The 26,608-nt window shown below is 41.5% G+C and overlaps 1 protein-coding gene across 1 annotated transcript; it reads left to right on the top strand.

The window, feature by feature from the left end:
* The first annotated feature begins 132 nt into the window (after positions 1 to 132).
* Positions 133 to 26,292, top strand: LOC146132081 (uncharacterized). Its single transcript, XM_083397204.1, has 10 exons — positions 133 to 406; positions 2,641 to 2,805; positions 9,762 to 9,914; positions 12,230 to 12,397; positions 13,548 to 13,655; positions 20,462 to 20,925; positions 22,018 to 22,078; positions 22,970 to 23,158; positions 23,854 to 24,011; positions 25,627 to 26,292. The coding sequence occupies exons 1-10, from the start codon at positions 133 to 135 to the stop codon at positions 26,290 to 26,292; spliced, it is 2,406 nt and encodes an 801-aa protein (XP_083253330.1).
* Positions 26,293 to 26,608: the final 316 nt, after the last annotated feature.

Below are 26,608 nucleotides of genomic sequence, written 5' to 3'. Positions count from 1 at the left end.
TGCGCAACGAAAGAAAACGGTCTGGCAATTCCGAGTTTCTCTCGCGCGCTCGCTTCCTTTTTCTCGCGCCTTCTCTCGCCCAAGAGACTCACCTCTCGTTTTTCGTGTCTTCCTAATACAGGAGCGGGTGTAATGCCTGCGGCAACTAGCATGGAAATAACTAGTGCCCGCGCTGATACGACCGACCTCTGCGCCGCAAGCGACAGCGCCTTCGTGGCGCCGGCCTCCCCCGCCGACGACGCCCCGCGTTCCGCCGGCCTTGTGATTGCCGAGCCCACCGAGCCCACCGAACCCGGTACCCCAGTTTCTTCTACCTCCTGGCAACTCGCCGCCGCCGAAACGAGCAACAGCAGCAGCAGCAATAACTCGACCCTTGCCGGACCTACGCCACTGGCCGCCGACGAAGGTGATTTGACCGTTTTAAATTTTGGAATTTTTTTGTCAAAATTAAGTTGAAAGAATTTTTTTCGCATTTCTGATGGAGATTGAAGCTGGAATTAACGATTTCGCGAAAACTAGAAACGAAATATCGTGGCTATATTTACATAAAGTTATTTAAAAGAACTAGTATTGCGTTCGGTTAATTAGAATCGTAATAATGTAACAATAAAACATATTTCAGTAAAAGGAGCGTTTTTCTCAATAGTTAGTTTATTAAAACCTAAATTTTGCCTGAAGGCTTTTTCTGTGTGTTTATAAGTTGGACGAAACAAAACAATTTTTAACCATTGTACCACAAAAGGGAAAACCACTTATGAAATAACGAAAACCACCAACAACGGTGCACAAGTGTGGACCATATTTCTCAGAAAGCGCTTAAGAAGACTCCTGAACAACAAATTGTTTTATAATCTAGTAAAGCTTTCGCATTACTATGCTTTCAAAATAAAAATTTGAATGCAATTTGCCGTTGAACAGTGCCACCTGATTTTCAGATTTAGAATTAGAAAATACAGCTACCCATAAAGGTCAATAAGGAGTAAGGACAGCAAAGGAAAACGTTTAAAATTTGGCTTCTACAACGGTGTTGTTTACTTCGCTAAATCAAATCACGTTTAACTCAATTCCGTTATTTTGTGTGTTTTAAAAAGACGTAGGTTTAATTAAAGTTGAAACGTTTCGCAAGACCAAACGATAAAGCTTTGTTTGCGACTTCTCCTATAGGGCCGACTCTGTCGAATTTACCCAATTTTAAACATCACAAAGCTTGTCGTTATAGTTGCGTGCTAATGAAATTCGTTATGCGCTGAATTTTAGTGTTGTAAATAAGTCATTTTGAAATGATTCGAGTGGGTTAACGCAGTCAAGTCATTTGTGCAATTACTTAAATTCAAGTCAATTCTTTATTAAAAAATATTAAGTCAAGTCCCAGTTAAGTCATTATTGCAGCACGTGATCTTTAAGTCAAATCACTTCTAAAAATAGCATTGAACTGATATAGCGTTAAACTAGTATACTTGTTAAACTCGTCCGATTTGTGAGCAATTTCAACTAAAAGTAACAAAACACAACATGTTGCAAAAATTTATATAAATAGCTAAAGTGAATGTTAAAAAAATGTTAAAAAAATTTAACCCAAGTCATTTCACTTATTGACTTGAGTCCAAGTCAAGTAATTTGTCCAAAAGACTTAAGTCAACTAAAGTCAATGTTGCGCGTAATATGTTATAATTGAAGTCACCTTGACCCTTGCAAGATAAATGTCGACCTTAATTCCTGATCCGTAACAGCAGAATACGCATTTCAGGTCAGACACCATTAAAAGATCTTATAAGATACATTTCGCCAGCAAAGGCATCGTGAGGATATCTTAATTGAAATAATTCGAGTATTTTGCTGTCAAGTTAAGTCATATGGAAACAATGACTTAAGTTCACTTAAGCTAATCATTACAGGAACGCTAAATTCAAATCCGAGAGCTACAGAACAAACGATGTACGAATGTATGTTCGGTCAGTGTGTCAACAGCCGTTCGTTTTTAACTGGCATCACACGCCGTTGAAATGTTTATAGATCCATAAGGTTGTTTATGTAACTTCGTTCGCTGGCGATTCGGACAATTCGTAGCGTCAAAAGTCGCAGGATCTTCCGGCCCTTTGAAACCGTGCTCATGTTGGAATATGGGCCTCCATGTCAGAGTCCACATGCTACGTGGTCGCGTTTACGTTGCACTAATATTTGTCAAGCCTTCCTTGTCGCGACTGGAGTGTTAAAGCTACGCCAAGTACACCTGTTGGAACGATAACTGGGTATTCCAAAGCCATTATACGATATCTAGTTTTCGTTTTAGTTATGGAGTAGTTAGTTCTTGCGGACATTAGACTTTTTAGAAAAGTGCAGCTTCAAAAAATTGTCATTTTAATTTGCGGAATTGACTTTTAATATAAGGAAATGCCTTTTGGTTAATTTAGAAAAATTGATTTATGAAATGTAACAAATACCTAAAACTGTGCTTTATTTGGGTTTTATAAAAAAAAAAAAAAAATGTACTTTATTTAAAACCTATTTGAGTTTTGTTAAAATTTATTCTTTCATTTATTTATGGACGAGTCAACTCTTTCGGTGAACAATTCTTTTTAATTTGAGATCGCTTTTTATTTTCCAAAGCATTTAAATTTTTTGTTGTTGTTGGTTTTTCAGACTTCCGACGTCAGGAAATCGGCAGCAGCCCCGAGCGGGCCGGTGGTTCCCCGTCTCAATCCGACCCCGGCCAGCGGGGGCCTTACCCCCAGTCTCCCCTGAACGGGTCCCCGAACAGCGGACCCAACCAGGGCCAGGCGCGCAGCCCCTCGCAGATGTCGGCAGGTAAGAAAGAAATTTAATGAAAAACGCCCGTCGCTTATGATTTTTCCGCGTTGATTGCGGACGATTTGTTTGCGGCATGTTGCTTCGTTTCAGTTTTTCCTTTTACTGTGTTCGATAACGATATGTCATTTTTAGCAAGCAGCATGACCGTCCGTCCATCCGGCGCCTTCGTTTATTTTTATAACTATTCTCTTCACCGTTGTGGCGTATTTTTTACTATTATTACGCTGAAACAACAAAATAGAAGGCGAACGAGAATCAAAGATAGCACCTAGCAAGAAGCGACAGGTTGAGCTAAAGGCCAGCCCACTTAACTTTATGAATTGCGAGATTTTTAGAATTTAAAGCACAGATCATCTTAGAGTGTTTTGTAGACTTTATCATAAAATCAAACATAGAAAGCGTCGGTAATGTCCTTGCATATCGTTGTAGCGTATTCGTTTTCCTTCCGCGCCTGTAACTTTTAACCCGAGCCGCCCTATCCTGAAAAGAAAAAAAGAACAAAAAAGATAAAAAATAAAAGATACATCGAAAATTTTTGCGCCCTCGCCTTGGAGAAATTCGTGGCAGGTTTTTTTTTATTTGTGTGTGTTGAGCCGGTTGTATTAGCTATGGATTGTGGCCGGTAATCATCGGACATATGTAGGCCGTTGATTGAAAATCGGCGTTCCAGCAGATTATTTTCTAATAACAGGGCAATCAAATCAGGTGGCACTAAGACGAAATGTATTAAAATCTCGACAAGCTTTAGCAAAACCGTGTTTCATCAGGTCAAAGTAGAAATGAAAACAATAAAATGCACAAAGTAGAAGCACAAAGCGCGAGTAAAAGGCAATTAAGAAATTAGACAAATACGGCCATTTACAAAAAAAATTTTATTAGAATGTATCACTGTAGATTTTGAAGTGGCTATGGGTATTTGACAAACTTGTTTTTACTAAAAACTTGTTTTTTATTACTAAATTGCCTTACGGTCAGTCTACGACGCTACTATAAAAGCACGCTTAGTTATTGCAAAATTTACACAAAGGGCGCGTTTGTTAACCGTCCCCTTAGATCGAATAGCATTTTTACATTTTTTTTTAAACTCCGGTGTGCTTTAAAAAGGTCGGGAAAGCAGTGAACGCCACCAACGCTTTATAAGGGACCGTCGGAAACCGCCTTCCAACGACCCACGTCGTGCTTTTCCGTGCGTTTCCTCGTACGCCTGTTTATGTTTCTCTTTCCAGCGCCGCGCGTTTCTCCAGGCCTGTCGTCATCATTGACGTCACGTCTGCCTTCCGACGGGGACGCGGCTAGTTGGAAACTCGTGACGTGACAGTAGTCGGGAGCCGGTAACTCAGTTGCTAGAACTGTGGTTTTCTGCGCCATGCTTTAAGGTGTCGCACGAATTTTTTTTTAGAATTAATAAATAAAAAGGCGAAAAGAGAAAAAAAAAGAGAAACAAATTACAATAGAAAAGCTCTCGTGCAGCTAATGATCATTTACTTTTTTGTATCGCCATATTTCATCTTTTTAACGCCGAATATCGCTCGAAAGTTCGCACAGGAGATAACATCGCGAAAAACGTAACATTTCGTCGAGCCATTTTGGCATATTTACATTGATTGCCGCGCGAATTCTTGGGAAGCACTCTCGACTTTCGGCAGACGCGCCAGCGCTGGGACTTAATTCTAGAACAGGGGTTCTTGACCTTTTTATGGTCGTGACCCACTTTTATTTTTAAAATAATCGTTTCTTAAAGTTCTGCTTAAATCGGTTACAATAATTTTATGTTAAAAGTTGATCTGACAGTCGAATGTTGTAACAAAGCTAGTGTAAAGGTCGGACGCTTTATAATCTATTTTTCGCTAGCAAAGGCATCGTCAGAATGTCAGTATATCTTAATATCTATTTGGATAAGAAACACTGACGAGGGTCATGGTGATCAATTTGCTGCAAAATTAATAGAAACAATAAGTTTTAACAGAACAGTAAAATTCGGTTTGGAGTAGGATAGGTAATATCAAGAATAACTTCAAAATGGGAAAAGAAGAGAACAATTTATAATAACCCACACATTAAGTAATTAAAACTATAGGAAGAGACACGAATGGATGTACGGCAAAATGAAATAAATAATTAAACGAAAGAAATTAAAATTTTCACCAACTTTCAATTTCCCAAATAGCTTTGTGGCCCACCGCAAAATGCTCCTGTGCCCCACTGGTCAACAACACATGTGCTAAAGCAGGGGTTCTTAAACGTGGGTCCATGGACCCCTTGGGGAGTAATCTATTTAAAAAAAACAAAACAGTTTAATTAAAAATAAAACGGTTTTGCACTGACTGTATTTAGACTCCATTTCACAATTACATTTTTTGGATCGAAATCAATATATAAAGTCTCTATGTATTGCGACCTCAACTTGTGACGTAATTTGTGAACTTTTGTTGCCTATTGTGACCCACGCGAAGCAAAAAAATAGGGACCGCGGTAAAAAAGTTTGAGAACCCCAGTTCTAAAGCGATTGCTGTTGGTCGGCGCTGAGCGTTTTCGCCCGAAACGACCTCGCCGACCGCTGCAGCCTCGCCTCAGTCGCGTACCGCAACGTCAGCGCAGTTTTTGGAAGCGCACAGGAATGTTTATGTTTACCAGCAACAGCAAGCATCGGCGGCAGCAACAGCGAAAAACGTCAGCAGCTGGCGTCGGCCGATGCGCTACTGCGTTGCGTTAGCGGCACCCGCAAGTTGTTTTGTGTCTTTTTAATGCCTAAAAGCCCTAAAAAGATTGCTGCCACGTCCCGACTTCCTAGTTAATGCTCCGTTAGTCGAACCTTATGACAACTGTGAAAAATACATACACATACGTGTACAAAACCTGTTCTAGCGTTTTCTTGCTTCACGGGAATGTAAGATATGTTTCTAGTATGTTTTATCCCATTTTAATAAAAATCGTTTTTGCCCAACGGCGTCGTGCATCTCATCGCAGCACCTTCGAAAATGAAAGTTTTAACAACTTAATTATAATAAAGTCGTTTTTCCCTTTGCGCAAATCGAACATATTTTTGATTTGGCCTTGCCACCGTTTTTTGTGGGTCATTTAAAACTTTGCACTGAATATGTAATATTGGAAATCACCTTGACCCTTGCGAGATATAGGTTAACCTTAATTCCTGATCAGTATCAGCAAAATACTGACCCTAGTAAAAGATCTTGAAAGAGAGAATCATATATTCGAAATGAATTATACTTGTTTTTGCCGGTGTTTTTTCTGGTGAAATATATTTAGTTTATTTAAGATCTTTGAATAGTGTCTGACTCTGACCTGCATTGAGCATTCTTCTGTTCCTTTATACATGGTTTACTTTCTTGTTGCTATAGCTGATTGTTGGCCCATGGCGTTAAACCGTTCTTCTGAGGGGCTTTTAAAGCACCCTCCCCCCTGGCTCGTGTATTCGACACTTTTAGCTCCTCCACGTTTGTCAGTTTCTTTTTCCAAAGTAAATTTCAAACATTATCAAAAATATAGCTCTTCACCTCCAAAGAAGCAAAGCCGTGTTCAAATTCCAGGTTTATTTCGCGTTCTGGGATTGTTTTACCGTTCAGTCGAATTTGTAAGACGTTTTGTCGTGAGTTTACGTTAACGTGTAAAATTGCGTTAAAGTGTAAAAAATTTAAATTTTAAAGAAGGGTACCTTTTTGTCATGATCGTTTCGGAATATAGCTGCGACCTTTCATGGATCGGAAGCTAAATCAATCAGTTTATCAATCTACCATGAAAATTGTACTAAATGTTATTTCCACAATTGTATCACTGTGGACCCCATAAAGTCCACGCTGACAATCTATCGTGTTAAACAAATATATAAAATCTCGTTTTTGAATTCCAACCTAAAGCGAGGTCAAGCGGTCATCACACTGAATGTGTTAAGTTGGTAAAATGGCGCTCAAACCCTAATGAAAAGCCCACTCGTTTATGCGGTTTATCCATCGGGCGACTTTTTGTAAACACAACACAGTAAACAATCGGGCTTTGTCCAGGGTGGCTACTCGGAAAATTGCCGGCACCAGTCGTCCCGTGTGGCGCCGCGCGCGCATCAAAAGTGAATCACTCTTCCTGGCATTATTATTAATGTCGATGGCGAAATGTCGAATCGCTTGGGTCGTATATGTGTGTTTCTTCTATTAAGCGCCGACGTTGTCTATCATTCGTGTCACTTTTTTCTCTGCCTTTGTTTCGATCGGGATTCGCAATGGCTTGTATTCTCGTGCGTCAGATCGCTCTCTCGCTGTAGAGACCCTATATTCCCCGGTTCTGTGGGACGGCAAAACGTAAACAGACGATTTGCTGCTGTTATGAAAACGCCTCTAAACCGCAGCAGTGGGCATGGCCCGTTTCGATTGCGCAACCCTGACATATTGCATTCATTAACGAGTATTGCTGATGAGATAGCTCTTTAAAGCAGCCCTTTACATCCAATTAGGCTTCCAACAGCTATAGGCTTGTGATTCAAACTAAAAGGCGGTCGCATTCCTTGTAAAAGTGGTGTTCTTGACATTTTTTAGGTAAATATTAAATGGAATCTAGTCCGGTTGCCCAAAATCAGTATTTTTTGCGATTAAAGCATTGTCCGCTTGAAAGAGCCGCAATCCGTGAGAATCAAACTCACGACTTCTGCATTTCTGAAGCCGAATTAACCGCTTATTGCCCAATCTTAATCGTACTACGAGATCTTAGCTGAAGGGTTTTATTGACGGTTGTCTAAATGTTGTGCCTGATAACGGTACACAAATCAACCTCAGAAATAACGAAGCGTACAGTAGTTTGTCGTTCTCGGGTGCAAGTTACAGACAGTGGCTTCTGATGAAAATCGTTTTTCTTTGTCGAAATAAAGTTTTCTTGCCAGAAACGCAATTGTATCGCAAGAATATACAGTATAAGAGCAAAAACCAGGCTGGCCTGTCAAACCGTAACGCAGGGCCCGTCGTCGTTTGCTGATAGGAAGTCAAGCGCCATTTCTTGTCTGTTCACAGTTTCGAAAATAACGTCAAAAAAGGCCCGTATTCCAAAAGTAAGTGGGAACGGGAAAATAATGTATATGCGACTCAAAGGTACACCTAATCGGCAGTTTCCATCATTGATGGCAATGTCTTTATCGCAAAGCTCGTTGTTCAGAAACTGCTCGGAAAACTTTTTTTTGTTGTTGCTGTCGTGCTCCACAATCGAAATTTTGCACCCGTAACCTAAACAGCTTTTACTGTATGGGCGATCCTGCCATGAAGGGTACGATGCCCTTTGTTTGGCAAAGCTGTCAGCGCAACCGCATTGACGACCCATCAAAACTATACACAAAGGCATATTTCGCCACATTTGCGCAGCTGATTAAGAGGAAATTCTGCTGTGTTGACGCGAAGGCCTAAATATTCGCTGTTTAACACAGAAAATTACACCACTTTTTTCGAATCAATCCTTATTTTGCTTTAGCCCTCTTAGGCTAGTTTGTTCCACTAACAGTGTTTCGCAACCTTTTCTGGCTTGCGGCACCCTACAAATTATAAATAGTTCGTGGCACCCTTGCTCGTAGTTTTGATGAGTGGTTAACTGTAATGTTACAATGAACGAGATTGCAACAGCACATTAACTGTGCAACAAGGTTGATAAAATTTTTTTAATTATTGACGCTTTCGTACACAAAAACATGTATCAAGAAGCTTACCAATAGAGCAAAAATTGAGATGGCATCCTACCTAGAGTTCCGCGGCACCCCGTTTGAGGACCCTGTACTAACCGAATGTAAATTTTAAAGCCAAAGATCAGAATCACCGTTTTCTAAAAAAAAACGATGCACAGAGATTTGGTATCGCTCAGTCTTCACAAAACACGCGACCTCATATTTGATAGGGGGCCTAGCTTTTTCGAGTGGTTAACAGCGTTTTACCCCAACATCGGTCGCATTAAACAAGCAAGGCTTTGACAGCGCGTTTTCGCTAAACGTCCCTTTGCAAAGACGGCAATTAACACGAGTTTCCGCAGTGGAAAGGCAGCTCGCAGTTTCGTGGAATGTCGCGAAACGATTGATGGGCCGTACAATTACAGCCGACAAAGCAGGCCGGCTAGCAATTCAAAGCCGAGCTTTCGGGGCGACCGTATGTTTTTCTGTTAGCGACGGGATTGAAGCCGTTTAATTACTGCAGGGTATGTCGCAATAATTGGCGGCGGCTGTTCGAATACATACTTTAAGGGCCGTACTTTTAATTTTATCGCGCTGTAAGTCACCTGCGCCTACCTTAAGTTATTAAATACTCCCAGACGGGGTTTTGTTCTTGCGGCTGACCAATACACGACAAACTCATAGAACTAAACGAAACCCCAACGTGTTTTTCCGCCCGAACTGCGTGCTGCAAACAATCATACCAAAGGATAAACTTTCCTTTGAAAAACAAAGATACAACGCCGAACAGGGTAGTTCGATATTATCGGATCGGGGCCGATACCTAAGAATAGTATCGTTACTCGCCCGATACTAGGCTGACATCGGCGCCGATCCGATGCCAACTAAACTTGAGCATTACAGCCTTGTTTTGAGATTCGAACGCAGAGTACTTATACTTTAAACGTCAAAATTTTGAGATTATATCACATTAAAAATCGAATATAAAAATCTTCCGGAACGCAAAACCAAATCTTGACGAAATACCTTGTAAACCATTGCAATAAAATTTGTGATAAAATTTTGCTTATTTGATCAGAGTTATGACATTGTTTGGTATCGCATCGGTTCCTTATTCCTCGCCAACTATTATGTAAAAATCAATCAGTTAAAAAGAGGCAATACCACCCCGTTTTAAGCGCCCGTCGCCAACCTTAGCCACCACTCTCCCCTATTCGTAGTCAACCGGAGCGCGCTGGCAAAAACAAAGTCGCGGCGGCGAAACGTGAGTGTTGTTACCCTCTGGTCTGTTTCCCCCCGACAGGTTCGGCTGCCAGCAGTACGACGGGCGGCGGCGGCGGCGCGGGCGGCAACGGCGACCCGAAATCGCGCAACCTTAACCTCATTTCTTGCGAGGAATGCAATCTAGTTTGCGCCGGCCAGAGCCACTATCAAGTCCACATTCGCTCGCACACCGGTAAGTTGTCTCGTTGGGTGCTGGTTTTTGGTGTATTTTATTATTATCGAATCAACTGGCAATCTTTACCTCCACTTTCGTTGTGTGTTTTTCGCGTGAGAGTTAACCTTTATATGGCTATAAACTTATCCCCACAAGGCAACAATTCAATCTAGTTTAAAAGTTTTTTAAAAAACGTACAGCCCTAAAAAGTATTTACCACTAAAATCTACAAGCTTCCCATTTAACAATAGTTTGGGTTCTGTTTTCCACCACTTGGCCAGTTTGAAATGCTGTCCTGACTCCAGATCATAATATTATCCCCCCCTCCCCCCGTGTATACAGAAAACGTGGTAAATATGTGGCAAAGAAAGGTCATGGCTCCTTTTGTGGCCTTGCCAACTGGACAAAAAGTGACCGTTAACGTCGTGAACTATATATGTGTCAAACGCCGGTGTCACTCCAAGGTGCAACGGTTGCGCAGCGCCCGCTCGGGGTTATTCGGGTCCAGTTCTCCTATAGCTTGTTTTTACCTCCCCTGCTGCACTCTTTGTCACTGATTTGTTTAAACCTTGCATGATTCCGCCTTGTGAATGGCTTTTGTCGCCCAGATTTTTTTGTTCATTTCCTAAATCGAGTGTATCGCTTGTGTGCAGCCATTTGATTATAATCTACCACAATGGTCTGGAAGTGATTCCGACTTAAGCTTTGCCACGAATGGATTTGTTTGCATGACTTTTTGACCGCCTAGGAAAATCAATGACTTCGTGCTAGTTTGAAGCGAATAAAAAAAGTTGACACTGTATTTTCTTTAACTTGAAGTTATACAAATTCAACTTTCGGTTATTACACAGTATAGCAATCGTGTGCGAAAATTTTAAGCGAAAAGCCAGACGAAACTCCGCGGAGGCGAAGCGCGTCATTTGTGAGTTGCTACCATCCGCTTATGTCACCATACACTATGATCGGGGAATTTAAATGCGCAACTATACGAAAACACCCACTATCCTGCATTTCAATAAAATATAGTGTACAAAAATACCCATTTAATGTAAATTGGTTGTACTATGCCGCATTTTACTATAAATGAATTTTCTGTCACTGTTGCTTTGTCTTTGGCAGAGCAGCCGATTAATTGACTTTATGTTAACGATTGCCTTCGGGGAAAATCACAAAAAAACGAGATCCGGGCTTTGTTTAATTAACACACAGGCAAACTGCCGTTTGCGTTTCGATAAAATCGCAACTTTTAGCTATCTTCTGCTTTGCGGTAACGAAATGTATCAGAATTAGACCTGTGGCGTTTGTTTTCGGGTGAGATGGCACGTAAGCTGGACAATGGCCGTGTGTTTTGTTTTTAAAGCAATAAACGTTGAAATAAAAGGGGCAAAATATGTCGACGGATCGACGTAACTTGTTTTGGTTATTTTCCTCTTCAGAATCTGAAATTAATTGGCGCTGTTGAACGACACAATGTAGCATAATATTGACAAGATTTCGCACAACCGTTCTTCATCGGGCCAAAGTAACTTAAATAGGCATGACTGTGCGAAAGCTTGTCAATAAGGTATTATATCTAATGGCAGCGCATTCATCTCCCAGCTATCTTCTTGGGTACACTTACACGGATATGTAATGTAGCTTGATAATAAATTGCAAATCCAAAAAGGTCAGGTAGATCGACATCATCTTGATTGAAGAAGTTTTAATACGAACTTGTATCATCTTCAGTCAATGTAACTGAGAACAAGCAATAAGTAATGCTTGAATTGCTTCCCAGTCACATTAACTGAAGATGATACAGGCTCATATCGAAACGTCTTAATCAAGATAATGTCATTTATTAAGCTTCTTCAAACACAAAAAGTTTTCTGCCTCGTCTTATATTAAGTAATAGTAACAACGTTTTGGTGTATAGTGAAAAAAATGGTGGATGTTCCTGCTTTGTATAAACGTTAAATAGTCAGTTTTTTAACCACGTTTTTGTCTAAAAAAAAAACGGAATTCCCGCCGGAAACGTATTTTTATAATTTTCGAAACTTAAATCGGAGTCCATAAACCGTCCACCGTACTATATAGGGTCGATATTCAAATACAACCTGTCGTTAAAAAGCACCAATTGATTTTCAGATTTAGAATTAAACAAATACGGCTTCTGTAATCAAACTTTGGACAACTAGATAATTTATGGCTTTGCAATTCGTTATCAAGCTACACTACAAACCCGTGCATAGTGTACCCTAGATAATTCTAAATTCAGTGAATTCAATCAAAATTTTATTCTAATCTAATTTTAAAAACATCTGGCTGCAATACAACACAAATTTCCTTTTCAGGCGAGCGCCCGTTTAAGTGCAGCATCTGCGGCGTAGCTTTCACACAGAAGGGAAACCTGCGTCGACACCACAAGATCCACTCGGAAGAGAAGCCCTACCAGTGCCCGGTCTGCTCTTATCGGTGCCGGCGCCGAGACGCCCTGAACGGCCACATGCGCATCCACTCAGGTACCGTAACGTTGCGTTTAACGAAGAAAAATGCTGTAACTTCTATAAGGGACCCGGTGTAGGGAGAGCTGTATACGCTACAAGCGGTTATTCGCGATAAAGTTTACACAATAGCGGTAAAGCTTACACAACGTCTTTTCGTTGAAATTAGAGTATTTCTTTGTTCCAATACCGAAGTAGTTTTCATTTGCAAAATGTAAGCCGACAAAACGTTTGTTTGTAAAAATGTAGAATTATTCTTTTTTTTTTTGAATACCAAATCCGTCAAAGTAAAACAACTGTTTCTTAAAATTATAGCTTGGTGTTTTTTACAAAGTCTTTTTGGTAAAATAGTAATATTCTTCTGTTTGAAATACCCAGCCCGTCAAAACACCTTAGGACTCGATATTAAAAAGGGATGTAAGCTTATTATTGGAAACGCACACATTGTATTATCTGGTATAGGCTGAGGTATTTCTTTCTATAGTCGGTATATCGTGTTTTTTTTTAAATAAAAACCAGCAACATCACCGGGTTACCATGAAATATTTAAATCTTTAAAAGTCTTTCAATGTCTTGAAATTTGTTTTCTGTCCAGCTAAAGTTACGTGTTTAGAAAGTTTTGTTGTAATACAATTTATTCAACTATCTTTGTTGTTATTGTGTTGATCAGGAGCGGATCCAGGAGGCGGGGTTTATGTCCCCCCCCCCCAAAATATATATATATATTTGTGCCTATTTTACCTATACGCAAATGCAATTTTTCTTTCCTGTTTTAAAAATGAAAATACATCTTTGTAATGTATATCTTTTGTTTTGAAACGAACACCTCTGCAACCTTAAACTGTAACGAAATACGAACAGCGTCGTGTTCTTAAAGTTACTTTTTTATGATGTCACGTTAAGATGCAACTTTGTAACGTCACGTTATGACGTAACTTTGTGACATTATGTTTGAAAAAATTCATTACCAGCCCCCAAACCAAAGTCCTGGATCTGCGCCTGGTCAGATGAACTGTTTTGTTTTCGAATTCTGTTTAAGAAACCCTGAACGATCCAATTTTGGAGTCTTTGAAAACCTATTCATTTTCTTTGACAAGTATTTGCAAGTTTTTTGATAAGAGTTTGTGGCAACCCTGCATGTGCTAACTCACCGTTATTCTTCTCGCAGATGTGCGTCCCTACCGGTGCGTGTATTGCGCGCGAAGCTACAAGTCTCGTCAGTCGCTGAAGGAACACGAGCACCAGTGTCCCTACAAGAACGACCCAGTGGCGCAAGGTAAGAGGAGGACTGTGTGTTTTAAAGTTTTTTTATTTTTTCAACAAAAAAACACTTCAGAGCTGAAAAAAATTCTATTTTGATTTTTTTTCAGAGAAGTTTAGCTCTAATTTTAAGAGAGGTATAACTGTGTTCTTTTTTTTGGGGGGGGGGGGGGTGCCTTCTGGGCCTAGTACTCGAATTTTGCACATAAACGCGTATTGTTTATTGCATGACCGAGTAAAGTGAAATTACAAATCTTGGCCGAATATATCAACGACCACAAAATATGCTGTAAAAAATATTTCGAGGTTTTTGTGCTAGTCGAGTATTTGTCACACGGATCAAAGAAACGCGACATAAACGACTTTATTTTCTTTTTAAAAAATGCACCTTTTGTCAAGAGCGACATGTTCCATACGGGTTTTCCATTTGTTAGGCCATAATTGATTACAGATTGCGCGTTGTTTATTCTACCAAACACTTAAAATTTCCTGAACCCTATAACCGTATACACTAGGGGTTCTCAAACTGGGGTCCATAAACCTCTTGGGGGTACGTGATCTAGTTTTAGGGGGTCCATAATAACCAAGTTGAAATTTTACTATAAATATGAAAAGCAATCAATTTTTTTTGAGTTGAATTAAAAAATACGTTTTTGTGACATCAATTTGAGACGTCATCCTTTAAATATCTTGCCTGCCCCTGGTCCATGCGAAAAAAAATTAGGGATTCGCTGCAAAAAAAGTTTAACAACCCCTGGTACACACCAATCGAGGCGGCGGCGGTGGCGCGCAGATTATTTTGGTCGCTTCTCTATAAAGGTGCGCCCGTTCTTCGTCGTTGATCGATTAAGTTTAGGGATTTGCTCCCGCGTGATGGAACTGTGGCTTGCGGGTATGGCTTCCTTCGGAAGGCGAACTGCGAGTGAACCGCACCGTTATAGCATTACGCGTCTCACTTGCTGCGTCGCGACCCTAACTATAGGACGGTGACCCGGTCAATGTTAGTTAATTGCTGTTTATAACAGTTTACTAGCCCTGGCGTTTTTGCTAAGCTATATTTGCAGTGGTTTAGGGCAAATACGGAAAAGTAGGTATCTATTTAGACGTTTCGAATAACTCTTTATTTATTAACAATCGATAAAGAGTTATTCGAAACGTTCAAAATGATTCTTTGATATTCTTATTACGTCTGCTTTGATATTCTTCTTACGGGCTTTGATATTCTTATTTGTTCTATATACATTTTTTTTAATTTTTGGTGATGTGATATCAATTGTTATTTGTCAAAACCTATTCGTGTAAGAAGTTATGTTGGCGATTAAGTTTAAGATGTTCTTTTTTCACTTGAACGACAGTTAGCATATGTCCTTTGTGCTAATTTTTTTAATTGTCATCTTATTGTGTGCCCTGAAATAATATTAATAGCGTACCACGAGAAGCAAAGTGTTGGTGATATTTGCGCTAACCAGCTCTAAAGGTTCATTTTTTTCACGCCAAAGTTTACAAGCGCGTGTGTCGATATGCAGGCGTTGGAAGTGCAACTTTAGAAACATATTTATAGCCGTGCCTTCCTGTTTTCGTTTCGCTGGCGTCTCCTTTGTCGGACGTTGGCCCGTCCCGCAGATTAATCGCCGATCGCGTTTGAGCTATCGGCAAAGGCCGTAACTATTTAAAAATAGGGAGTCGACGAGGGCTGCACATTTAGGCGCGCACAAGGCAAATATATTCAAAGGGCCATTTTATATTAGCGACGCTTTCGTTAGAGATGTCCTATACTTGGCGTTTTGTTTTGTTAACGATACGCGATACTTTAAACAAAAAAATCAAGCGTTCTATCCCATGCCAAACAATGCCCGTTCATATATGGTCTAAAGAAGAAATTTAAAGACACATTTATTACAATTTTTCAGCTATTATAGAAAATTATGCTATACATTTGTCACTTGATTTTTTTTATATTATAAGGCAGAAAATTTTGCATTATAAGGTCGTAATGGCTATGGTTGATCGCAAACAACAACTGAAATAGCTTTCTAATTTTTGTTTCGGATCGGCTACCGATAATAATCGGAGGGGCGATACTTCCACTTGGCATCCGGTATCGGCCACAAAGAATATTTTAGGACGTCCCTAATTTTTGTGGCCTTTTTTTTCTTTTTTTCGAGATGTGCAAAGGTAAACAGCCTTTTACAAAGGAAGACCAGTTCTCCATCACCTTCCTCCAAGTAGATCGGCCTGTATTTTTTGGCCTTCCGCCGCCTTCTCATGGTTCGATATTCAACGGTCGCAACTGGATGAAAAAGGGTGAATCTTTTTTTCAAAAAAAAAATATTTTTTCGAAGCCTCTTTTAGGACAAATCCGTGTTCTCGCTTTATACAAATTCCTAATCGCCAAAATAATAGCAAATAAAAATCGCTCTTGTGCCCAAAAAGAAGAAGCAGGCAAAAATATTTTAGAAAATATAATTTTAACTCAAAACGCATACCACGTAGGTCATAAGTCAGATTGTTTCAAAGTATAGATTATTGTATCCTGTCACAAAATGCTCGAAACCTTAAGCGTCGTTTGCGCCTTTCGATTGAAATTATCGCTGTACATAATAAAGTAACAACGAAATAACCGAAAGCACCTTGCTGCCAACGCCACAAATCGCCTCCACCGCATACTCCTACGTATCTGCGCGCGTGGCTACAAAAACGAAACGACGAAAAATTCCGCCGAACCGACTCGAAGCGCGAGGGCATTTAAACTTGCTCGGTTGCGGCCGTGACAGGGCGTCGATTGGGAGGAGGGGCGTGGCAAGGGCGTCGGCCGCAGTCACCTGGCGAGATCCCGACTCGACAAGGCACCTGGAAGTGGCTGGCGCTGACAAATGAGCGCCGCGCGAGCCCGTCTTCCTTCCCTAGCGCTCGCAGCCTTTTACCGAGAAAGAATCGGCCCGGTCTCCTTAATATAGACGCGAAAGTCCGCGATCAACCCCCCTAACCTACACCTGGCCCTCCCCTAGTGATATGCTGCCCTTTTTTGTGTTGCTGATGAATGCTGCTCTTTATAGGTGCGCAAAGAAAAGGCCCTACATCAGTGATGTAATGGCTTAGGCCAATGATTTGACTTAAGTTCTTTGGGAAAAATGGATTGACTTGACCTAAGTCTTTTAGACAAATGACCCGGGTTAAAATTAAGTGTTTTCATTATACATTTTTTTTTGTAAAATTGGGTGATTTATCCTAATTTTTGCACATAAAACAATTTGCTTGCTCTCTGTTGCGTTTTGGGTATTTTAAGTTACAGGTATTGCTCATATTTGATATCAGTTTACCGATTTCACCGCTTAACCTTAAACTGATATTCACATGTGACTCGATATTATTAATTGGAAGCATCCACCTAATGGCCGAGGCAGTGTGTTCAAATCTCACCACAGGCTTTTCTAGAACCAATGCCTTGCTTGCAGTTAAATACTTGGAATTCGGTACTACCGCAAACCTGAAGGTCCGGTGTTGCACCGTTTAACGTTAGGAGATCACAAAAAATACCATCCAGCGGATATTCGCAGTGTATACAGAATTAATTAATTTTTCAAAGAAAACAGTTTTTTTAATTAAAATGAAACGGTTTTGCACTGACTGTATAGTTAGACTCCATTTAACTTTCACATTTTTTGTACCGAAATAAACAAATTTATGAAGCCTATTTGCATTGTGACGTCAATTTATGGCGTCATTTTTAAGCATTTTTTGCCTACCGGGGTTCATGCAAAGCGAAAAAATATTTTAGGGGTCCGCGGTAAAAAAAGTTTAAGAACCCCTGCTCTATACCCAACTCGATAAGGAGAATTTCTGTTGTTCTTATGTATTTTTCAATCATATTTTACTTGGTTAAACTTTGTAAGCAGGCGGAATCCTTAAAGCAATACCATGTTTTATGACCATTAGATCTAAAGATTGAAGAAAATCGCAAAAGCATACAACAACTGTACAATCAGAAACAAATTCTTCACTTAGTTTTAGACGCAGACAGTGCTACCTCCGGGTGTTGCCATGAACTTTTTCTGAAATTGCGCAACAAAACAATTAACCATACTTTTTATGACAATATGTGGGTCTGAAAACTGTTCTTAACGCAAAGCTAAATTCGTGTGTGCATTCGATATAGACAGATCCTCGTTAAAGCTATAAACAAATGATTCGTGCACACATTTCAGGTTAAACATAAGGGCGCCAGCTTAAAAACTGAATGGCGCTTCCGTAATCGCTGAGTGGATTTATTGGTAGTGTAACGGAAGAAACAACGCGTACTGTATACACAGAGCGAAATATTGCATCATGTAGAACTTCGCAAAAATCCTTGTCGTCATTGGACTATAGCTTGGTCGTCATCGGATAAAAACGTACTGTATATAGCCTCATGCCTCGGCGCCATAATCCGGCGTCCTTCTAGCCAGGTTATGGTACCACAATGGCCAAAAACGGCCGTTTAAACTGTCCCTAACGCATATAAGCGGCCGTCTGTATACAGTCTATAGACAAGGGAACAGGAGTCTTTCTAGCCAGATTATGGTGCCACAATGGCCAAAAACGGCCGTTTAAACTGTCCCTAACGCATAATGAGCGGCCGTCTATATACACTCGCAAGGGCACAGTTTGAGGTCGCCTGGGACGGCGTGACGTGATGCATTTCCTTTCCGCCCGTCTTCCCATCTTCGGGCGCGCTGACTGGATTTTAACAGGAATAGGACGGCACGCCGCAAAAGGCCATAGACGCACACACTGAGGCGCCCTGCCTTGTTTTTGTTGTTGTTGCGTTGTGGTTCTCTTACTGTTGGCGGTTTCGTTGTTGTTGTCCCTGTTTTCGCGAACTTGCTAGTTCTGTTGGCGCGAGCATTTTTTTAACTTTGAGTTTAAAGGGTCATCCGATTTGTAAAAAAATAGCTATTTACATCATCAGACCTTCTCAATTGGTATTTGAAAACACCATGTTTCGTCCGTCAAACATCATGTTTAGTCAACAAATATGTATACTTACTGCACACATACGAGTTAAAGGTCATGATTTAGAGGTACATCTAAAGTTGTATTATTGAAGAACTGCATCTAAAATGCGAAAGGCAAAACTGTTCACAAACATCTACCATCCATTTATCAGCAAAGAAACAAAAGTCACTGCTGAGCAATCCGGAATGTTTCTTTGTCGAAAATATAAAAACGCGCACCTATTCATTCTGTCATCGTGGACCTACACTCCCACAGCTTTGCGTTAGAATACGTTTATTTCTAGTTTATGTTCTTCCTAAATTCCAATTTGAAGAATACAAGGCCAAATGACCAAACGCCATTAAGGTATCTTGTTTGTTTTTTTTGTTTTTTTCCTAATTGTTTATAATTTTTGGTAAATTGAAAATTTCAATTTAAACGTTTTAGCTCTCCAACGACCAGTTAATTGTAGTGACCTGTAAAAACAAACAATTGGCAACTTGAATGTATTCAAGGAGACAATTTAGTCGGTTTCTTGTCGATGCCCCATTCCGACAATGATTGCGACAAGGCGACTAATGGGAATTGATTTGCAGTATGTGTTAATAAGGGCGATATTTTGTCCTATTTTTTAACAAGTTAGCTAAAAAAAAATACTCCATGCTGGTTTATCAGTTTCATAATGGGTTATTAGGGGTATCGCTTCTTTGTGTTAAAAGGACTACACGGGTATAACGGTTCCCAGAATAAAAAAACACTCATGATGCATAATGTCAATCGAGACCCATGCGGTGGTCATTCGGCCAGCCTGTGATTTTGCCTTGCGCATATTGTTAGACTTGAAGCTTGTTTATCGACATATAACGTAAACACACCCCTCGTCTACAATACGTGCTTGTCCCTTCCTGAAAGCAATATGCACAGAGGGGCGTTTGCGCATGGCCACTGCCCGCTGACGAAAGCTGTCAATCAAAGCCAACCCCTCGCCAAATGGGAACGTGCCGCGTGCAGAGCGCCGCGAACCACTGACGTATCTAACCTCACTTATGACGTACGACGTTCATTTTTTTAGGATTGGATTTTCGAAGGCGTCTGACGTGTTTTTTCGTTTTCGCCGAAAACGGTTAGCACGTCCAACGAAATTAAGTTAGTTTCTAGCTGTTGGCGCTCGTCGCTCGAACACAGCAAAACATTTTTCGTCGGATCAAGGCATTTGCGCTACTATTAGTCAATTTATTTCCAACTAACCAACTTACTAGTCCTTTGATGACCATTACGCAATTCACCTAAAAATACATTTATTTGCTGAGTTATACATTTAATAAATGCTTCGGGATCTTATAAATCTAAATCACTGAGATTAGCTGTTTATACCCCCCGAAAAGCTAAAGTCTGGTCCTGGGACGGTTGGTACTTTTTTTAGGTTAAAAATACATTTATTTGCTAAGTTTTACTTTTAATAAAAACAAAATTTTTCGTGTTATTCTAAATAACTATGATTAGCTCTTTATACTCCCTTTAAAAGCTAAAGTCTGGTCCTGGGAACAGTTGGTACTTTTTTGAGGTTTTTAAAATACTCTTGGTTGATAAAAATGTTTGTGTAATTAACAAAAAATAATATTATTTATATTTTGCCGACCGTGACTCCGTGACTATTAGAACAAGACTTAGCAAAAAAGGACTCGGGGTTTATTTAGGTTCGAACTTTGTCGAAAATGGTCTCGCCAAGCGCGCCCTCGCCGTGTTATGCAACACTCATAAATTGGCAAACACACCAAGGCCTTGCAATGCATCCACCTCTAGCTACTGCAATCGATTTAATCGCCGCCTTGAATTTCCTTATTGCAGGCCAGCAGTCCCGCCTATCGCCGGCAAAATCAGCCGCCTATGGCGATAAAACAACAAACAAAATGTCGCCCACGCACCATCCAGCCTTCGCTCAACAGGCGCTCAGTCGGATGCTGCCCTCGGCTGTTCTTCCCTCTGTTCTTCAAAGCCCAAGCATGCTGAGCCTGGGCGCTGCTGTGGGTGGTGGAAGCGGCGGTGGCCATCTTGCCGCCAACAACAGCACTTCGGGCATCTCGTCGAGCAGCAGCGGGAAACGGAAGGCCTCGAACCCGCAGAAGTTTACTCGGGCGTCCGATGTCTCTCAAACCGGCGGCGGCGGACTCGAAACGCCGAGCATGGCGCCGGCGTCGTACATGAGCAGCCAGACGATGGCCAACGCCCTGCAGTTCATGCCGTCTCTGCTGAGCTCGATGATGCAGCAACGCCACCAGCTCCAGGAGAACCTAGCGCGTCAGGAAGCAGAGGTATGCCTTAGCACGAGCCGCTTTGTTTCGCTTTTGCAATCGGCAAACGCTGTAAAACAGCGATCTGAACTGTCGCCTCTTTTTCGGCGCAAAATTGCGCAGGTCCTGTGACTAGAATAGCCGACCGGCCTAAACTCTATATGCTTTTCCCGAAATCGCTTGACTATACGTGCGCCGCTATAATTAACAAATTAGGTCGCGAGCTGCTCTCGGCCGGCCGTGTTCGTGCAAAATTTCACGCGCAAGTTTTCCGTTCTCGGCTGCACCAGGCCGACACTTGTAAATCGATTACCAAATGCCCTTCGTCCTGTTTAAGCGCTAATCATTTAGGCCAAAACGCCGGATGACACAGTTGCATAACGGGCCTCCAGCCGCAAGACCGACATTAGAACAACGTGAACGTCGGAATAAGACCAAAATAAAACTAATTCGAAATAAGACCTAAACCATCGGAAAAAGACCTAAATGGCAAGAATAAACCCTAACCAACTTTTTGCTGAACCCATACCCAACCCACTAACTCCCCTAAATTTTAAACCTAACTGGATTAACTCCAAACATTGACGAACAATCCGGTACCAGAGCATCAGCGCCCCAACCGCATCGTTCAAACTAGGGCGCCAAAACTTCTACAGTACACCAAACGGCTGATGTCAGACAGGTGTCCCCAAATCGTCGCATACCCTCTTTCAGCAGTTTTAGTCGTTGTTTCGTCCATTTAGTTTTAGGCCTTATTCCGAAAAAAATAGGACTTACTCTGGCAGGTTTATGTCTTATTCAGACGATTAAGTTCTTATTTTGTTGTGGATATTACTGCGTATTTAGCATTATTGTGTCGTTGGTCGTTATCCTATTGTAATATAGATTATTCTACTTTGGAGTTTGCTTCTTTGTAGGTCTTATTTTGTGTTCTCTGCATAACTGAAATAAAGTAGGTCTCGCACTTCGAATACAATCATTAGAATGTTGCTCTACAGACAGAAACTTACTTTAAATTGTTTCAGTTCCGCAAAAAAAATGCTAGTATAATATAGACGTTAAAGCTTTTTATTTATAGATTTTTATCTTTTTTTTTTTGATCAAATTTTCTAGGAAAACGCCGCGACCCAAGACGTGGCCATTGATTTTTCAGCAAAGAGATCTTCCGGCTTAGGTAAGCGCATAAAAATCTATTTGCTTTGTTAGTACAAAATACGAAGCATGTGTTTTGTCCCCGTGTGACATTTTGCCCTTGTTTTTCAAAGATATATATGTCTGCTTAGAAATATATATATCTTGTTTAACTAACTTTGCCCTCCTATGCATGACGACCGCCTGTCCTTTGTTAACTATTGTGAAACGTCAGTCTGTTACTGCATAAGTTACAGGTTTTGTTCACGGCTTATCGCAACACGTTCTAAGCTTGGGATTTACACACTCTTAAAAATATGACCCCTAAAAAATATATTGGTTCGTGGGCCATGGTCGGCATTATGTTTTTGAGATGACGTCATAAAACAAAAAATGTGAAATTGAAATGGAGTCTAAATTAATTCTAAGAGAAGGCGCGTCGCCCGGGTGTGCCATTTCTAATGCTCAAGGGTGCCGATAGGTATTTGAGAATTTTTAACAATATGATTTTTGCTAAATTGGTAAGCTTCCTGATAAAACTATTTGTGTACGATTAGAGACCATTTTATCAAATAACATTTTCCTACATGTTTTAAGCTAATTGTGTTGTTCCAGTTCCACTTATAGTGACATTTTAGTAAAATACTCAACGAAAATTCCAGTCGCAGTCCCAAAAATCTATGTTTTTAGGGGTGCCTTAAGCCATAAAAGGTTGGAAATCACTGCCTTACAGTTTTAAGGCACTTTATGAAAAACGTTAGGTGACCCCAGGTATATAGGACATAACCCTTTAAAAATGGGCTTTCTTACGTTTCAACAAAAGCCCGCATTCTGTCGCTTCTGCGCTTTGCCTGTTTAATTTGGCTTGAGTTTTCACGATCCTCTGTTGTTTTTCTTTCTGTGCTCTTCCGTTTTGCGCCCGGCCACCGCTCAGCCTCGCCCAAAGTCGCTCAAGCGGAACACGCGCCCTGCGCCACCAAGCGGCCGCGCATCGACGGCGAGTTCGTGCTGGCCACTGCCGGCGCTGCGGAGCACGTGGTGCCCCCCGACGCCAGCCGATTCGCCCCCATAAAAGTCGAGTCGCCGGGGAAAAGCGCTTTCAGGGCGTTCGGACAGAGCAAAGGTGTCTTGCTTTATTTATGCATTTTGTTTGTTTGTTTATATCTTTTTGTTTTGCTCGAAATGTGTAGGCTTTAGTTTGCCCACTTGTGTTGGTTTGGGCTGAATTTCTCGTCGGCGCGCGCTTTCCGTTAATTATCATACGCGACGTGCGTATGGTTTTGTTTTGGTTTGTCAGCACGACGAGGTGTTGACGCTAACTGTACCGAAAGGTACCACCCTGTAGCTCGTTCCGCCGCAATTGTGCTGTATATGTCCGTTTTTTGGCCTAAACTCGTTTAAACATTACTTTAATTGCAGCATGTAGAAAAACAAAATCTGGAAATCAGATGGCACTGTTTAAGGACGAAATGTTTTACAGTGACTTGTTTTAGTTTTCTAACACTAAAATTGTATTAAACAAAACATTTTTAGTTATCTGCTTACAAAGTTACAAAGTTTGTCCAAATTCTGATATAGATTAAAGAAGAAAAAGTATATTTATATAAAATAAAATCTTTGTGTAAATTGTATTTAGCCCTCCCTACTGTGGACACCAAGCTTAGGAAACCCTGCCGTTGACAATGCGAATTAGTCGGTAACCTAGTTTGCGTCTTGTTACTGGTGTAGAGCTACTTCAGCGAATAATTCACGAATACCCATATACCCGGGTTTGGCACTCAAAAAACGGTGGCGTAAAACTTTTTTTTTAATTACCAGATCTCGACAGCTACCTTAGCCTGAGCAACTACTCGCTGGAGCAGGCCTACAAGAACTCATTTGGCGGCGAGAAGCTCTCGGGCAGCGCCAAGCGGAAGCGGCCCCGCTACATGAACGAACGCGTGGTGGAGACGAGGAGCCCGCCTGTCCATTTGGACGTAAGTGGAGCCCGTTATGGTTTCTGAAATCGAATGGATCTGATCCGATACTGAAGTTCTTATCGGTGTTCAGAAAATTATTAATAACACACTGGTTTAATTTGAGTGGATTCCCATCTTATTCAACTAGAGTGTAAATACATACAAAACAGCGTTATTAAAACGGAAACAGCATTCATCAAACACTTGCAACTAACTAACAAGGCAAGCCCCTACAGCGTACAAGGTAGTAACACCAGGTGCCCTAACAATGTCAAGGCACCATGTGCTCAGTGACCTTTGACCGTTTGGCCGCAAGTAATAGAATGATTTCAGAACTAAATAATTCATACAGCACTTACACTAAAATGCGCAAAATTTAGACTTTCTGTAAACAACTTAAGTGATCAATCATACAACATAGGGTGTTCTTATAGAATTATAAATTGGTATTCGGTCGTGTGTTCTTTTTTTATGTTTTAAACTTTGTACCTGATTTCTATCCGAATCCGCCATTAAAAAGTCGGCAAACCTACCCGTTTTATTTTACCACGGCGTGCGCCCTACACCGGCCTAAAATAAACTCTCTTCAAGATATTGCACGCGTTTGCCGCAACCCCGGGTATTGAGGTCATTCCGAAACTTCCCAAACCAGTTTTCCTTGCCGCCGAACAATTTCGCGCGCTCGCAGTCGTCGTTCCAATCGCTCCGGCGGATAGATTAAGGCGTCTGTTTATTTCCAGGCGGTGTGCCAAAGCCTGGCGATCCAACTTGGCCTTTCTCTTTTTCGCTCTCCGCCTTTCCTTTTTTCCTTTCGTTCTCTCTCCTTTGTTCTTTTTTCCTAGCTTTCTCTTTCTTTTGATACTCGCTTTAAAAGATATGCAATGCATGCTACGAGGCCCTGAGGCTTTACGGCGTTCATTCGAGGGAATTCAAAGTTTCGCCGTAATCTCCCGGCGAACTTTTGCTGCTGCTGAAAACCGATAGCGGGCACTTTCGCCAATTGCGCCGCTGCAGCTGCCCGCGGGCTGGTCTCCAGTATTAGGTCCATACGTTGACGATGCGTCAGCGTTTTTTTATTTTGCAGTCCAGACAATTTGCGCACTGCACAGTTTAGGCCGTCTGGTTATTATAAGCAGCCGTTAATTTGTTTTAACTACCAACTGAGCTCTGTAATCGGTATCCAAGCCGTGTGGAATTTTTAGATGTGTGTTGCTACATAGACAACAGGCGCATAACGCTGTAACACCAACGTCATTGTTCTAAACCGTTATTATATTTATGTACGGCCTGTCTGTGCTACATTATACTTCAAAAAAAAATATATATGAGCTACAAGAAAATTTTTAATTACAAGAAAACTTATTCTTTCCTAAACATTAATAACTGGTAACTGTTAGGTGTAGCTGTGCTTTCTTTTAAATGTAGTTATTCTATTTGGGCCGTACTCCAAGAAAAACGTTAAATTCATTCAAGTATCTTAAGGCTCTGCTTGACGCTTTGTAACTAACAATAAATAAAAAAGTTTATGCTGTGCGGAAGCATTTTCAAAACAATTTAATTAGCAATCCTGCATTATATTTGCGCCCGATTGTTTGTTTTCAAACGTAAACCTCGATTGTGACGTCACGCGCAGAGGCCGGAAACGGAGAACGGCTACTACCACGCGAGCAAGACGAGCGGTGGCTCACCGTTAGACGACCTGCGCCGCCAGACGCCAAGACAACAGCAACAGCAGCAACAACACTCGTACAGATCAAGCCCGGGCGTCGCGTCCCTGGTGGATTTCTCAAACGACCGAGGCCCTCTTCAGAGGACAGACGACTGCAAAGAAGACAGCTCCAGGCTCCTGCGATCGGGCGACGCAGCCCGCTCCGGCCTTCGCGTTTTTTCGACGGCGGGCGCGAGCGGTGAACCGGACGGCGAAATCCAAGAGCTGAAGGCTTTCGCGTGCGCGCACTGCCACTGTCTCTTCCTAGACCACGTCATGTTCGCCATCCACGCCGGCTGCCACGGCTACCACGACCCGCTCGAATGCAACGTGTGCGGCTTCCGCGCCGCCAACCGCTACCAGTTCCAGTCGCATTTGGCGCGCGGCGAGCACCTGGGTCCCGGCCACGCTGAGTCCGACGACCCCGACCAGATCGGCGCACCTCCTGCGGGAAATAAGGCGTCCGAAGCCGGCGAAAAGCTCGACCTGCGCCTGAGCCAGCACGACTCGGGCCCGGTGGCGCTGACAGCCATCGCCAAGTCGGAGAGCCCCATGACGCACCGATTTCCGTCCAAGGCCATTGTCAGATAAGATTTTTTCTCTTTCTTTCGTTCTTGTACACCCCTTCGTTTTTTTTTTGTTTTTTTTTTTTGCGCGTAACTTTGGGCGCGAATTGTAGGTACACTATATGTTATAGGTTTGCTGGTACAGTTGAAATGTTGCATCGCGAAAATATGTTGGTTCAACCCGTTAATTTATAACATAACTGGACAATCTTTTCGGACAAAAATGTACATCAGAGCCTCATTTCCCCATCGATCTTCAGCAGTTTTACTATTTCCCCAAATAAAGGTACAAGTTTTTTTACAAGTTTTTGCCGACTGTAAGTTCACTACAGTCACGCGGG

The sequence above is a fragment of the Ascidiella aspersa genome, chromosome 9 (genome assembly GCF_963924565.1).
Source record: "Ascidiella aspersa chromosome 9, kaAscAspe10.2, whole genome shotgun sequence".
NCBI lineage: Eukaryota > Metazoa > Chordata > Ascidiacea > Phlebobranchia > Ascidiidae > Ascidiella > Ascidiella aspersa.
Note: the sequence above shows the minus strand (reverse complement) of the source record. Positions and strands in the feature narration are given on the sequence as shown.

What these genes read in the sequence shown, in the direction of transcription:
- LOC146132081 (XM_083397204.1), top strand. Translation starts at nt 133, where the DNA reads ATGCCTGCGGCAACTAGCATGGAAATAACTAGTGCCCGCGCTGATACG. An exon ending in CCCCTCGCAGATGTCGGCAG is followed by an intron (nt 2,806 to 9,761) that starts GTAAGAAAGAAA and finishes TCCCCCCGACAG; the next exon opens with GTTCGGCTGCCAGCAGTACG. An exon ending in TAGCGCGTCAGGAAGCAGAG is followed by an intron (nt 20,926 to 22,017) that starts GTATGCCTTAGC and finishes CAAATTTTCTAG; the next exon opens with GAAAACGCCGCGACCCAAGA.